This window comes from Ischnura elegans, chromosome 11 (genome assembly GCF_921293095.1).
Source record: "Ischnura elegans chromosome 11, ioIscEleg1.1, whole genome shotgun sequence".
In the NCBI taxonomy this organism is placed as follows: Eukaryota; Metazoa; Arthropoda; class Insecta; order Odonata; family Coenagrionidae; genus Ischnura; species Ischnura elegans.
Genome location: NC_060256.1, coordinates 39,520,402 through 39,536,877, shown reverse-complemented (window position 1 = coordinate 39,536,877; position 16,476 = coordinate 39,520,402). Strand labels below are relative to the sequence as shown.

The following is a 16,476-nucleotide window of genomic DNA, read 5'->3' as shown; positions in this document are numbered from 1 at the left end:
AAACCAGTCCTGTCGTGTACGCCTCCCCACTCAAATACATGCATTGTCGAGGTCACAAAACAGTTGCGCGCGCAACTGGTCGGCAACGGTAGTTGTAAAACAGTCACACCGTGTGCGCTGCGCCTTAGAGTATTTAGTATCAGCCACCTAATCTCAAGAGTTGTTCATGACACTATATTAGTGTGAATCTTGAGGTAAACAATTTTAGTAAAGCAAGTGCCACATTCGTTTTACACCGGTGTGATTATAATCATCTCTAAACCTATGATGATTTCTTAGTGTGTAGAACCTCCTTAAAGCTCTCGCAAAACTCAGTCAACTGTAACTAATGACAGGTTTTTGACAATGATTCACCTCCATAATGTGACCCAGTAGCTGCCGATTTGACCATGGCCTGTATGGCCTGCAGGCTTCATAGCAGGAGCTGCAGTGCTTTTCTGTCTGAAAGAAGGTCCAGTTGGTATTTTTGTCTACTTCCTTGCTTAACTTTTCTTAATTTGTTAGTGCCTGACTTGTCCACAGGATACCTGGTCACCAGATCTGGTCATGCCATTTGGGACTCTTGAGAATTATTCTCCATGCAAAAAAATGTCCTCATTCAGGTTTTTATCCTCCACTCTATATGTCTCTGAAGACACATAGCTGATACTACTGTTTGGATATATTTTTACACTCTTAACGTCAACTGTTCCAATGTTGTCCTTTAGCAACTATTACATAATACATCCCTGATAAAAATAAACTCCTCCATTGCGGGGAGGCCTGCCCTCTAATGAGGGTAAGGAAAGGATAGGGCCACCTTCCATCTATAAAGGATAGGGCTATGCTCCATCTACCCTTGAGCAAGGTTAGATGGAGCATATTTTAGAACACTGGCGGGTAGGTCCTATCTTTCCTGGAGTGTAGGGGAAGGGTTGGGCCAACCTCAATGAAGGGAAGTATATACTCTCTATCTTTTCTGTTCATTTAATATTTTCTCCTCCTTGTAAACTTCCTAATTTCCTCCTCATGGCCTTCCTAATAGGCAAGGACTTGCTGTTCAAATACCTGGAAATTTTTCATCAACATAAGATCTATTTAACCACTGATGTGTTTGAAAAAATTGAAGTTTTTCCTGAGATAACCTAATTGAAGTGGTTGGATGAATAAAGTAATAAAACCTCACTAAAAATGATACCTTTTAGTTGAGACAAGCCACCTTCATTTCATGCTGAGAGATACAGTCTCAACAAGAGTCAGAGTTGGTCTACCAGGGTTTTGAAGGTTGTCTCGTGTGGGAGGAAGTCTTTTGTCTAGTGGTTGCTGTGAGTGAGTTTTGTGGCTTCTTGGTCTAGACTTTCTATATCCTGGCAGTCATGTCAGAGATCTATAGTAGCAACTTCAGCCAGGTGATGGACCCTAGCAGTGGTGCAGCTAGGGGGGTTTTGGGAGATAAACCTCCCCCCCACAGAGCTCAGAGAAATTTTCAAGTTAAATCCATTTTACTTAAATGGATTAATATCACCAATAAAATAGTGTATGGATTAATAAATCCCTCCTAAATATGTACAACTCACCATTTCGAACCAGTTATCTTAAAAATTTCTGGGGGTGGGCCCCTGCACCTCCTGCTTACCCTGGATGGGTATTCCATGCCCCACAAACCCCCCAGTATAACTTGCACCTAAAATCCCCCCTAGCCTTAATAGGGTGGTTTCCTATTATTTTTTTACTGTCTAAATCGAAAGATTATTTACTCCTGGAGTACGTATTTCACGCTTTTAGATTTTCAAATGACGATATCTATTTTTCACAATTAAATGAAATGTGAAAATTTTCAAGCGCACGAAAACGCGACGGGCAAGTATAAATGCCGTGAAAAAGTCCGTGTGATGTCGTTCTGGTTCCCGCTGCCGCAAGCGAGGTGGCCTTGGGGCGAGGCTCTGAGTGCTGATACGACGCAGGATGCTAGCAGGTAGCAGAGTACCATGCTAGCTGGTAGCACTTGGCTTAAATAAGGATTATTAATACCTTATCAAACGAAGAAAACTTTCCGACCTTAGCCAGTTTTAATAGGTGATTATTAAGACATGTTTCCCTGAGCTCTGGGCCTCATGCATGCATTGGTAACCTCAGACGATGTAAAACTCCTATCTACTCGTATAGAAACTAGGTCCCTGTGACGTCACGTGCAGTGGCATCGCATGGATGCCAATTTGGCCTCTTTCAAATGAGGATAAAATTGACCCTTGCCATTCGTCTAAACCGGTATTTCTAAAACCAAATAATTTGTATATTATGAATACACTAATGGTGGGTAACGAGTCGCAATCAATGCCTTTCGTTTTCTTTGATGAAGGAAACTACCCTATTCTCTGAAGATATCTTAAAAATACCCTATACCTAGTGGCACCCCTGGACCGCATTGGTACTTCAATCTGGAAGCTCTTCCACGCTAGGGATATTTTGATCCTAGAAAATTTTTTTATGATTAGATATATGCAAATTGTGTTTGCTTACATTGTACTTGATTGTTACTATTAGATTATTGTGATTTTTCTTCATTTCAGGTGAAAAGAAACGACTGGCTAAAGCTCATGATTACATTAGTGGTCATCGAACAAAGTTAGCCAATGATCTCGACATTGCCAAAGATGGTACAGTTTATTGGTCTGATGCGAGCACCAATGTCAGAGTGGAAGATGTAATGTTAGAATTTATGTCAGAGCCAAGTGGAAGGTAACAGTTCTTCTATCCTGAATTATAGGTATTTACGAACCTAATTATAATATGATATTTTAAATTCTGTTGTAAAATTTTTATTAGGCTCATACGATATGATCCTGTGAAGAAGAAATCAGAAGCTTTGATAAGAAGAGTTCAGTGTGCCAATGGGGTTCAGCTCTCCCCAGATGAAGACTTTGTGCTTGTGGCTGAAGGAGGGAAGGACAGAATTCTAAGGTAAACACTAATAATGTATGTTTGGAAGATTAATTTTGATAATTAAAATTCCTCTTGGAGTTTAGGCTGTGGTGCAGCTACCCGCACAGCATATGGCAATCCAGCAACTGTCTGCCATGTATATGGTGGATACCCCTATGAAAAAATTGTATAAAACTGTTTCAAATTTTTATACATTGCCATGGCAATGTATAAGAATGTATAAAAATTTGAAACAGTTTAATACAATTTTTTCATAGGGGTACTGATTACTGACTGCAAGTAGACAATTGGTCAATATATCTAATCCTAGAAATAGTTAATTTCAACTTGGTACCTCTAACCATGCTGAAGAAAGCAACGCATAAAGCATAAACACAGGAAGGGCTAGCAGACCCTTGTCATGACAGCGTTCACATGTTTCCCTTCAATCAAATGGAAGGTGCACCCATTAAAAAACAGCTTGTTACCTTATTGTAAGATTTCTCCAGAGTTTGAGAACACTTCCAACACACTGCGTTATCTGTTCCAGAAGTGCTGTTACCTGTTAATTACCATGATGAATATAGTGAATATAAGACATAAGTCAAAACATTGAAAGCACCTGCTGTGGCAATAATGTATGAAAAGTAACATCCCCCCTCATTTTAAACTTCATGTTAGTACATGATTCTTTTAAATTAAAAATTCAAATTTCCCATGCTAACTGCATGTAATTATTTTTTATGAAGCAAACTGATAATGGGCAGATGCCACAGATGCAGGGATGATTGATTTAAATCACTTTGATTTAAATCATGATTTAAATCATGATTTAAATCACGATTTAAATCACTTGATTTTTATTTTAAAAATCAGGTGATTTAAATCATAATGTGATCTATATGTTTGATTTTTAAAGAGTCAAGAAAAGGAAGCTGTAAGTGTATAAATTTGATTTTTATTTCTTAATTAATACAATGCATCGACAGTTATCAGCACAATGGTGGCTCTTAAATAGAAATGATACTGTAGGAATGCATGTAACATGAAAATTAAACAAAATGGCTTTGGTTAGAATACTAGTGTATCCATTGAAAAATTTTGTTTTCTGATTTAACTTCTAAGCGTAGGCACCATACAAAGTTGCAATTACAGAATTTTTCTAAACTTCATATGCTTTAGAACCGCATAATATTGTACATTTAATACTTCCAATGGCAATTTTATATTATGTTGGTGTACTTTTTAATTTGATACCATTGGCATTTCCATAGTTCTCTCCCCTGATTGACTAAATGTTGTATTAAGTTTAGATGAGTATGTTGCCTCTTATTGTTTCTGCAAACGATCATTCTCCAATATGCTGCCCAAATAGTTAGTTTTGCAAGTAACTGAATTTTTGATGAATGGAGAATCATAAAAATCTCATTTAAATCAATAAAATCCGATTTAAATCAATAAAATCCTATTTAAATAAAAAAAATCAACAAAAATGATTTTTTTGAAAAAAATCATGATTTTTATCAACCCTGCACAGATGCCTCCAAATGTCCTCTGGCTATCCTAAAAAAAAATTGAAAAAGAAAGGACAGATTTGGGATGAGTCAGAAATAGTGGTACACCTGAGGCTATATACTGTATGGGTTGGCTCTTGGGGACCCAGCTCGGAAATAAGGCCTCCGCTTATCCACCTTCTGTTATAAGAGAATTGCATAATTTTTTTATACTTAATTTCTAGCTTTGAATTTTAAATTGCATTTTATTGCATATATTTTGAGTTCTACATTGACCTTGTCTCCTATTAGCCTCCCAAATTTCCTGTTTGTGAAGTTTGTCTTGCCAAGCAGCTTTTTGATTCTCAAAAGTAAGCCAATTCCCATCTATGCTTATGAGCACTTCATGCGATTCTTCTCTGGTACTAATAGTGTATACTGGGACCAAAACCTGTTGGCTCAAGGTCAAAACATTTTCAAATTATCCTCAGACAACATAAGTCGCTTCTGTTGGAGCGCCAAAGGTGGCTGAACAGCATACTACACATGCTATGCTGTTCATGCCGACATGAATTTAAAGCCTACCTGTGAAATTTAGTGAGTCTTTATATGATCTTAACAAATGATAACAGATTTTCCCATAAATAGAAAAAAAATTAGCAACTGCAAGTGACCAGCTGATGTAGATACAAAGCATAATACAACTACTTTATCATTGTGGCGGAAAGAAAAAAAAATTAACCACGGGGATGACCGATCATATTATTATTATTATTATTATTATTATTATTATTATTATCAACTTCCCCATAAACAGCGCATAATGTCCTTTTACAACGAGTGTTTCCAACATTAACAAAGTACAACACAAACATCCATGCCCTGGGCAAGGATCACCTACCCAGGCGGGATTCGAACCCACGACCTACAGTTTGGCAGGCGAGGACTTTACCCCACCGCCACCGAGGCTGGCAATCTATGACCTATGCATCTGCAGCTCTACACGCTAACTACTATGCCATGGCAACTGATGACTATGAGAGGCGTAGTTACCAGTTTTAAATCCAGTTATGTAGAAAAACTTGGCTGGCAGGTGCATGAAAAACTGAAATTATTCAAGGTCCACACAATATAACATTTATGAATTTTAATTAATGGTCTGATAACCCAATGAATACAATATATATATTTGAGATTCCTTCCAGCATTTTCATATTATTCTGTGTCACTATTCTTGTGAAATTATGTGTTTTTTCCTATGACCGTCGTTTCACCATCAGTTCATATATGTAAATGATTTTCAAATTATGGCCGTATGCTATTATTTCTACTCATATAGAAGTGCCAAGAATGGAAAAACTCTTATACATAAATCCCTTAACGAATACTCTAAAACGATGAAATAAAAACAATATCTACAGAAGTGCTGAAATTTTGGCGTCCATTTTGTCATTACTCTGGATGTTTGTCGGCCTGGGCGTAAGAAACCCATAACAAGCGTACTTGATTTGCACCTTCCTTATATCTTCCTTTCACTTTATCTCAATGACTTATAATGTGCTGGCTGGGCATCCCCCAGAAACTATGAAGACTTTTAGCAATCAAACTGTTTGCCACTCACTGCTTAGAGCTATCATAGTTTTCTTATCTACTACCAGTATTGTTTTCATATACCAGTATATTGTACTTTCTTAATTTGTAAATTTCTAATTTATTTTAAACCTAAATTGGGAGCCCTCATTGAGAATTAATTAACCTAAAATTACACTGCTCTCGCCATTTCCTCAAGGATATAATCTGTTCTTATACACGACTATCTCATTAAAAATATTTTTTATGGCAGGTCCAACTTGGTGAGTCATGCCTCCAAAGACTCATTATAGCTAGATATTTCAGTGGAAAGAAATCCTGTGTTAACCCAAGACTAATGGACCCCATTCTTATGTGTCTCTTCTTAACTCTCAAGGTATTACCTCAAAGGCCCAAAGACAGGTTCATCAGATATATTTATTGATGGCTTGCCCGGAGTACCCGACAAGATACGGAAAAGCGGACGACCTGAAGGAGGCTACTTTGTGTGGTGCATCATCTCACACGGATCGGCCATCAAAGGGAGCAGTGGAGGTATTCTTCCGTGGCTACGGAAACATCGCATCATTCGGACTATGCTCATGCGAGGGTTGTACATTTTGGAGAGCATGTTCCAAAATGCTCATGAGCGATTTGGGGACACATTCAGCCGGAAGGCCATCTACTCGGTGGGTTCAATTTTGATCTCTTAAGCATTTTACAACACAAGTAGATAGATTATAGATATGGATAGATATAGGTATGGATTAGGATGGGGTTCAGTGCTACCTGGGTTGCAAGTGCACGTTGACCCAGCGGTCCATTGTACCAGTCGTTCCTCAATTATCACTCATTGAGCCTAATGGCCTTGCTTAAGGGCAGTAGCTCTTTCGCCCTTTTGCGCCGATCATCGGATGAACCGAACGAACACTATCATATGCAGAAGACCTAATGTCGGGTATTGCTGGCATGGATTTTTAAAAGTTAATAACCGGATGTCGTTTATAGCTGGTGCGGGGGAAGGGAAGAGACTGCTTAGGTTGCAATGGAAGGATGCATTCAGGCCCTACCTAAGATCGAGCTTAGGGAGAACTCAGGACCACTCCTTGGCAATTAAGCCCGACCCTCCCACTCTTTTATCATCCTCCTCGCGGCAGGAACTCATTGTGAAGTGGCTATATCAATAGTTTTTTTAAAGAAACATTTTGTTGCAAACTCCGATTCTTTATGCTTTGGAATGAATTCTTTCATTTTGTTCTGTGCGTAAGCAATTTTTTAACAAAATTTAAGCATTACTAATTAAAGAGTTCTTGTTTTCAAATCTTAGTATCTTCTGTTTGCTAACTTTGTCATTATCAGTGCTAAAAATCATTTTTAAATTCCTCAATGCGTAAAAAAATGTTAGTTATTCTTATAGAAGAGTCAATTATTGAAAATGAAAAGCAACAGTTAGTTTATAAACACTGGTAACGCAGTAATTTGACCATGGACTTTTGCTAAGATTGGGTTAGAAGTCTAGTCCAGTGGATGGGGTAATGGCTGGGCACACTATTGAGTTGGATCCCAAATCAGAGGGACATGAATACCTGGGCAACTCCTCCCTAAAGAAGAGCTCCAAACACAGAGGTTTGAAATATTCTCATCCTACTCAAAAGACGGGAAAAAGTTTCCTCTCATTAGTGCCGGCAGTAAAGGGTTAATGAGTATATCCCTAACATCCTTGGGCTCCATGGAAGGTGATCCCAGGTGCTTGTTACGTGTCAGCGCAGCTGTGTGACATTTGCATAGCAGATGGTTAATTGTTTCATCTGCAACTGACTTAGTCTCAAATGCCCAGGATGTCTCATTAAATTGTTGTGGCCAGTGAGTAAGCCCACCACAGTTCAAAGTTGTTGTCCAACGCTACTTAAATTTATATGATTTGTCCTTCCCACGCAAAGAGAAATCATCCATCAGTTTTTCTGAGACTGCACGTATGTTATGAAATTGATTTTACAGGACTTAGGGCCAGATGTATACATAATATTTTTCTACTATTGACTTGAAATAATGTAGCCATCACCATAAGTTGAGAATATGTACACAAAAGTTATAGTGAAGCAATTAATGTAATTTGATATTCTGCATATTTTTAACTGGATATAATTGAAAGCCCTTCAAGGATTCAGGGTTATTGGTAAACGGTGAGGAATTCCTTGCTACTGACTGAAATCAAGGGATGGCTTTTCTCAACTAATAAATTCAACAAGTTGAGTCGCCTTAGGTTATGGTGAACAAGTACACTCACGTAGCAAAATCTGTGATCTAAAGTCTAGCCTAGTTAACGGCATGGAGGCTTAATTTGTTGAAAATAATTGAAATAATAATAATTATTTTGTTTTCATCCATCAGGAAAAATTAGGAGTGTATACTATACATGTACCCAAGCCCTGGGAATTTAAAAACCCACCCTGGCTGGAATTCATTTTTCCCCCTGCAAAAAAAGACTCAATTGAAAAACTTGGTCAAACTCAGGCAGTCAATTCTCAAGACAAATTCTTATTATATTATCATATAGGTTTGCTTCCTTTAACCTCCCACAGTATGCCTTTTGATGACAGTTGCAGGGCAGTATGTATGTGTGTCTTTGAATCATACATTCTTTCATAAGCAGATGGTATTCAGGCATGGGGGAATTAAATCCATAATCTATAAATGATGACCAGTTTCAAAATGTTAAAGGATTGTAGGCTATTAGTGCCATTTTTAATTTTACCTCTTCATCTTTCATTTACACTCATAATATGTGATGCAAAGTATGTGGTAATGAGTGAGAAGGGTTGTTGCATTTATTATATATAATTAATTTTATTCAACACCGACTTTGGTTTCAACAGATGGCATCATGGCCACGGTTCACAAACTTATCGAAATGTGCCTAATGGTAGAACTCACTGCGGATGATACAACAGATGCTGATTTACACAATTTTAGTCTGAGTAAGCTCTTTTTATCCTGGACAGCTACCCAGGTTTTGAAATTGGAAAATGGAGGTCTATAATTGTGACCATAACCCCCAGCCATTGAAACCACTGTCAGTATTGAATGAAAATCTGAGTAATACCGTATTTCTCCGAATATAGTCCCCCTCTGAATATAGTCCCCCCCCTAATTTTGAGACTTCAGTTTTGCGAAAAGTAAAAAAAAAAATGCGTTTGAATATAGTCCCCCCTTTACTTTTACCACAGGCATTTTTGGAAAAAAAGGAGGGACTATATCCAGGCATATACGGTATATGTACAAAGAATTATTTTCTTCAATAAGAAATGTTTCCACCCAATGATGCCTGAAGGAGTTTCTTTCCTTTAATTTAACATTTTTCAGATTGGCAACCTGGCATCCATGGCTCCATTCCTCTTGTCAGAGGGCCTTGTGGTGGAGTTAGATGCTCACGGAAACATCACTGGAAGCTTCTACAGTGCTGACCGCAGTGTTCACATGGCAAGCGAGATGCACGTGCTCCCAGGAGGCCATGGTGGCATCAAGGGACTTGGCAGCATCTATGTTGCCTCGCCAATTAATCCCCACCTATTGGAGGTGCCCATTCGTGAAGGACCCATGCTAGAGATGGCCATGGCTTACTCCAAAGCCAACACTGCCCCGGAGCCAAAAGGGGAAGGTACAAGCAGAGTGGGATTGATCTCCACCAAGCCAGAAGGTGACAGGGAGAGGACCAAGTCCAATGCGGTGGTCACACGACCCCCTGCTGAAATGGAGTGGAGCCAGGGCGAGGATGACACCAGAGAAGGCGAGTTCAGTGGATCAACGGACCCTTTGACGGACAACACAGTGACTGACAGTTCTGCACCAGTCATTGAGGAGAGGACTGATGAGGAAGAGCCAGTTATGAGTACGATGCGTACACTTCCTTCCCTGGCCGATATGGTTGCTTCATGGATGACTAACTTGGGCCAGACCCTCAGGACCACAACAGAACCATCCCAATTGGAGTCATTTTTTGCCACTGCAGACTCGGGTGATGTCGCAGACTCGACCACATTGATGCCACAGCGAGATGCTAGTGCAGACAGTGATGAAGTAATATCCCGCGTACCAGAAGAAAGGAAGACAATTAAGGGTTCAGGGGAAGATGATGACGATGACAAAGGAAACTTGGTGCAGGTAGATCCCGTTCTTCAATTGATTCTGAGTGAAAGGAAGAAGGCAGCAGATATCGTTAATTTAGGGCAGAATGACACCACAACAGAAGAAGATGATGAGGGTGGAGAAGGAGAGAGAAATTTCATCGCCCTTGATTCAATTATTGATTTGACAACCGTGACCACTCCTCCTCCAACGACTGAAAAGGAGGGGGAAACCTCATGAGAAACTATACCTCCTTGTTTAAAAAGTCTTCATAACCAGAGAAGTATGTATTGCAAGTATACTTCAATAAAAGAGTGACAAGGCTTAAGTGATAATAAACTTATGGTGAAAGATTAAGTTTAACGTATGTAAAAACAGATACTTTTGTTAGGACCTAATCTGGGGAGTTATTCAATGCCCAGTGTTTGTTAAGGCTGACATGGAATGTAAGTGGAGAGAGATTGGTCAAAGATTTTTGACTATGTTGGATATTATTTGTGTGTGCTCCCATTAGTTCTTGACATGGGCTTGGTGATGCTTCCCACGTGCTGGCCACTCTAGCCAGAAGAAGTCAGTTGTATTGCATCAAGTGTGCATAGAACATGAAGTGAAGCAATGAAAATAGTGTCCTCATAATGGCTTTTTCTTTACTCTTTCATGATTTATGTGGTCTGATTAGCATTTCTCTTAATTGTTGTTATTGTTTTTCATGCATTACATCTAGTTGATTACTTTTTGTCTATAGTCTTGTTTTACCAAGAAAATCACTGTGAATTAATATTTATTGATGTGATATGTGCACTGAAATTTATTTTCGAAGAACTTTCTGTTGGATAATGTGGTGTGTGCATAGGATACACATCTTTATCACGGTTTTGAGTGAGAAGGAGCTGTATTGATGGGCTGGTGAGATAGGAGTTTAGACATATTCACCACTAATCTCTATTAGAAGATAAAACTAAATATTTTGGAATCCAAATTCTGGAAAAATGAGTCACAGTGAAGAGAATTGTTTTTCACCGACTTCAATTTCCTTGCCAATGCTAGTTTCTTTGCTTTTTGTCAATTTATATAGCAAGAGGCATGAAAATTCAGCAAATATAAGGAGTTACGCAGTTGCCTCCACTAGCTTCTCGTATGAAAAATTGATGTGATCATGAATATTTTAAGAATTTTGTTCAGATGACATAAAATTCTCTACATTCCTCATATTTGTGATTATTTGCATTATTAAAAAAGATACCTTGCATAAATGCATGACTGTACATTTTGCGACTTACCTAAATAATGATATATCACTCTCAAGAAATGAGTTTCCCACAATTATGAATGACTTTGTACTTTTCAGCATTGTATAATCAATTTGAAGTCTCAAAATTTCTTATTTTATAATCCTATGTAATCTTTTCAATGCTTTTGGGTCCTACAGTGTTAGTGCTTCATTATGATCAGTATGCACTTCATACTTTTGAATCAGAGGTCACTCCAAATCTTGCTATCATTCTTTATATTTTGCTGTGTCAAATTTTATTTTTCTCATTGAATTATTACTTACACCGGCTTCATTTGCATATCTTAAAAACCTTCGCAGTGTGCAGGGTATAATAGGAATCACAGTCAGCTCTTAAATTTTATGGAAAATTGATGGTGTTGTATTTGACATTAGATTGGAAGCTTTTCAAATTTTATTACCAATTTCAATAATTTCAAAGATTAATAAGTTTCTGTACTGCCATAATGAATAAAATTGTGAATGGCTGATATAAAAATATGAGTGGGAGAAAGGATAGATTCTAGGTATGTAATGTGGTGAAACACTTCACTCTTTTTGGATAGAAAACTTGACCTCTATGAAAAAGGTTTTTTTTGTCTAATTAAGGGTGACGATGTGTGAAATCAACACCCTATGGTCAATACCAAATATTTAATTTTGTACTGGCAAAAATGTCTTCCTATACGATGTTGTACATAAGTGTCCTTTATCTGTAAGGATATTTTTTCAATAAATATTAAATATATGTTTCATCATTATTTAACTGCATTCCCATACACTTTATATTATCTAATAGCTTGATTTGCGCTTAAAAATACCCAAAGTATATTACATTTTGCACAACTCCAGCTAATAAAATTGGATTAGTTTAAATTCTGCTGAGATATATCTGATTTTTAATGGCAAGAGAGTTTATTTAAATAAATATGCAAATTTTTTTATCAATAATATCTTCTAGTTTTGAAATATTGCGTGAATAATAGTCAATCATCATTGGTAATCATAATTCAAGCGCCTTGGAAGTACCGCCATGACCACACATGGCACGTAATAAACGCGAAACGATATTTCTAATGCGCAACATTCCCGCTCTTATAACTTGAATCTCGATATCTGGACACTCCGGGGAAAATCAACAAGCCTGACACATTTTTTCCTCACACCCATAACGAATTTTTAAGGGGGCCCGGGCCCCATGGAGTCGGCGCCACTGTCCGGCGTCAATTGACATCTATCATGGCGTCGCATGGCAAGGCATGGCGGTGATGGTAACGTGCATGTTAATGTGTGTGGTTCAAGTGCTTGCTGTTGTCCGTACAAGCAAGGTCGAAGATGAGAGCCGTTGACTATTGTTTAGAATTACGGGAATTTACTGTGGTAAATTTTACGTAAGGTATGTTTCTTTTTAGACTTTAATCCCTGATTTCAGCCATGCCGTGAAGTGGTTGTGTATATATATTTCCCGTATTCTACTCACCTTGTTTTCACAATCGGCCTAGAATTTATTGTGTGCATTTTTATATCTTTCGCAGCGTAGAAAAGGAAAATTCTTGATGGTGAGTCAGTTCAGACAGATTCCAGTACCTCGGTTGGCTATTCTTGAAAAAGTGAAGTGAGGCCGTGAAGAAAACGTGGCTAATGGAATAATTCGAATAATTGCTGCCCGACATGGTTTACTGCGACAACTTAGACGACATTTAGGAAGGATTCAACTTTCTTGAGAGTACGGTAAGCACTGATTGCACTCCACGTGTATTTGGTGGGCGCTGTAGGAAGATTTTTGAAAATTTCTACCTCTTAATTATCAGCACTCAGTTATGCCAATAACGTCGCTTAATTCCGAAGTGGGGGTTTGCTGATCTTCATTTCATTATTATTTTTGTAATTGTCAACGTTGAAATTCCTCACTTGTAGTACAATCCAGAAACCAAATATTTTACTGTTACATTGGGGTGTAGAAGGGTGAACAATTTGAGTGTTTGTATTTAAGCGTAATAAGGGGTGCTTTCATATCACGTATCTGCGCTGATCTGTTTGAAACTGTTTAGCTCAGAGCGTGTTCCAATCGCACCTGTGACGTCATCTGCGCTAAACAGATGGGAACACATCCTGCACCGTTGTTCGTCTGCGCTAGCAGACAAAACTAATGATGGCGGGAAAATATATTGCTGACGGAAAATGAAATCCACCATCACATTGATAAGTATGATGATCATTTGAGAATAATAAACTATAATTTGATCTGTATATGTCTTACATAAGTTTAATTAAGCTCGTAATTTGGGAAATATAATATTATCTTCGTCAAACGTAATGATTGATATAACATGAGCAAAGGACGATAGCAAGAGGAGGCTAGTCGATTTTCTAGAGAAATTGTCCTTATCAAAAAAATTAGAAATGGAGAATGTAAGCTATTAAACTAATATGTTATATTGCTTAGATTCTAAGCAGATTTATTTCATTAGCTTACATGGATAGCGGACGTATTATATACCAAATTTCCTTTAACGTTCATGTGGCGTTAATTCTATTCCATTAATTGTAATTCAGTACCGCAAAATAACTATAGAATCGGCAGATTTATAATGCAGTGTTAACATTTTTTACGGCTTTACCTGCGTGATATGGATTATTAATTATTATTGTATGTGTATCTCAATCCAGAAATGCGAAATGAAGTATAACTGGTATAACTGCCGGCACAGTAGCGGTTCGGGAGAGGTAATTATTAAGTAGCGATAGTTCCATAGTATTTTATTTCAATTGATACTTACTAGTGCTTATATAAATACAAAATGATATAGACGAACATTTATCATCCTTCTTGATTGATCATGTGGCGAAGGTCAGTTCAAAAGCTACAGGTCATTTGAACATTCAACTTTTGCCGCCGATCGGTCCACCATTTGTAAACACATCAGCGCAGATGCGTTCCAATCGTCTGTTTCTTTGTGCGCTAATGTGTTTCAATCTGTTGCGATGTGAGCTAATCTGCACAAGGTGATTGGAAAGCACCCAATGTGTTGTAAAGAAATTCAGTTTTACCACATGAAATTTTGCATTCTGAATTAAAGAACCCCAGTGCTTGTATATTTCCTAATTAGAAATTTTGAAAATTGTATTACTTAAAAGTATTTACTGGGGGACTTATTTTTGTTAAGTTGTGAAATATTTGACGCAGTATCAGGATCCTTACGGCGGGTGGATGCATCTCCTTTCATCACTTATTTATAGCTAGGATTTGTTCATGTTCACTCTTGGCTGAATGGATTAGTTTTTGATTAATTTGCATCCTTTAAAACAATGGAATTTTCTGATGTAAGGATATCGTTATTAAGGGTGGTCACTATCAGAAAAATAAACCTATCCAAAGAATTAGAGACATTTTTGCATTGTTAATACTTGATTGTTTAAATGGTAAATATAAGAGATTGTGCAAATTTTAGTGTGCTATTTGTTGACTCGTATAATGGCTCTGTCTCCACAACTTTTGGGTGACGGTGTAGTTTTATCGAATTGCCAATTTTCGTTGGATCTTCACCAAAATACATAATTATTTCCCATTCTAAACAATCCTAGGGGTGGGCAGAAGCGCTTCGAGTACAAATAAAAATATACTAATTCATTACTTATCTTGGTGTTGGATGGGTAAATTATACATTGCAGGAGCCATCATAGATGAGAAAAGACGATCGAAAACTAAATTTGCTAAGGTGAACAAATTAGTTTGTATCAGAGGGTTTTGATATAATATCGAGGGACGAATTGATGTTTTTAATACAAAAACCATGCCTCGACCCACTCTGGCATAATCCGACCCGCCCACATAATTTCGCTAATGCCTTCATAAGCCCGTCTGTCGGAGTCAGTCGACACATAAATTAGAAAGAAGCCGTGCCAACGGTGCGGCTTCTGCCGTGTGCTACCCAACCCACCCCTCCAGTCCTACGACTGTACACTAGGAATAAGCCAGTCATTCGCTCAGATTTTACAAATTGTAGAGAGGAAAATTTGCATACTTTACAAGACACATCATGCCCCGTCTATACCCAAACGCAACAGTTTGTTTTCGATCGTCTTTTCTCATCTATGATGGCTCCTGCAACATATAATTTACCCATCCGACACCAAGATAAGTAATGAATTAGTAAATTTTTATTTGTACTCTAAGTGCTTTTGCCCACCCCTAGGATTGTTTAGAATGTGAAAAAGTTATGCATACAGTCAAACCTCTTTATAACAAAATTCTAGGGACCAAGAAAAAATTTTGTTGCATAGAGGTTTTTGTTATACAGAGGTATCCCTGTTACAGAAGTTATGACCCATTTTAATATACTGAAAAGCTTTTTAGCAAATAAATGACTGATATCTATTTATAAATTCACTTAAATGAGATATTTTACCCACATAAATATGATAAATTTTCTCAAATTTATTTTAAAAATGTAAAACTTTGATATGGCCTCATTGACATAGCAAGAACTTAAAGCCAATCACTCATTGAACTCAATCATACAAAGATTTGATAGGAGCACATTTAGGGACAAGTTTAATTTGTTCTATTGCAGGAAAACACAAGAGTCCATTAGGAAATAAACTTTTAATTCTGGGCTATGCACGATACAACGCATGGCGTAGTCCCGCCAACAACTGCCGGGCGTGCCCCGTCCTCACATGTCTTATCCTTGGGACAGGGCTACCACCCTGGATACAACAACTCCCCTCCACTAAAATAACCCTTTACAAACATGAAAATTAAATACATGAAAACATAAGATACATTACATAAGAAAATCATTCAAATATTTTGGTGGCTGCCTTTTTCGTGATGGGCGACTCAAGGGAGTAGAACAAGGCTTAGCCAATACAGGGCTTCTAGGCAAGGGTTCATGAGTATTCTCATGGGTAGCAGATCCTGGACTGTCTGACTCGGAAATATCATTTTGGGGAAGTGGGATTTTAGCAACCTCCTCGGTATTGACATTAGCAGGTGGGGTAAACTCATTTCTCTTATCTTCACAGGACACAATTCTTGGACGAAGGAATTGAAGGGAGACATTTTTTTTTAGTTTCCCATCACACAAGACATCAAAGGACTTGGCACTCACTTGC

General features: G+C 37.8%; 1 protein-coding gene and 1 long non-coding RNA gene across 2 annotated transcripts in view; both read left to right on the top strand.

Moving 5' to 3' along the window:
• LOC124168175 overlaps nt 1-12,111 on the top strand; it is a 100,888-nt gene extending 88,777 nt beyond the window's left edge. The window contains exons 5-8 of the mRNA XM_046546299.1: nt 2,550-2,718; nt 2,806-2,940; nt 6,361-6,652; nt 9,327-12,111. Of these exons, the coding sequence (XP_046402255.1) occupies nt 2,550-2,718; nt 2,806-2,940; nt 6,361-6,652; nt 9,327-10,328 (1,598 nt within the window). The 3' untranslated portion in view covers nt 10,329-12,111. The remainder of the gene's footprint in view (nt 1-2,549; nt 2,719-2,805; nt 2,941-6,360; nt 6,653-9,326) is intronic.
• Nucleotides 12,112-12,581: 470 nt separating this feature from the next.
• On the top strand, nt 12,582-15,913 carry LOC124167933. The gene is made up of 3 exons (XR_006866793.1): nt 12,582-12,754; nt 12,894-13,089; nt 15,031-15,913. It is a non-coding gene; the product is annotated as an uncharacterized LOC124167933 (long non-coding RNA).
• The last annotated feature ends 563 nt before the right edge of the window (nt 15,914-16,476 follow it).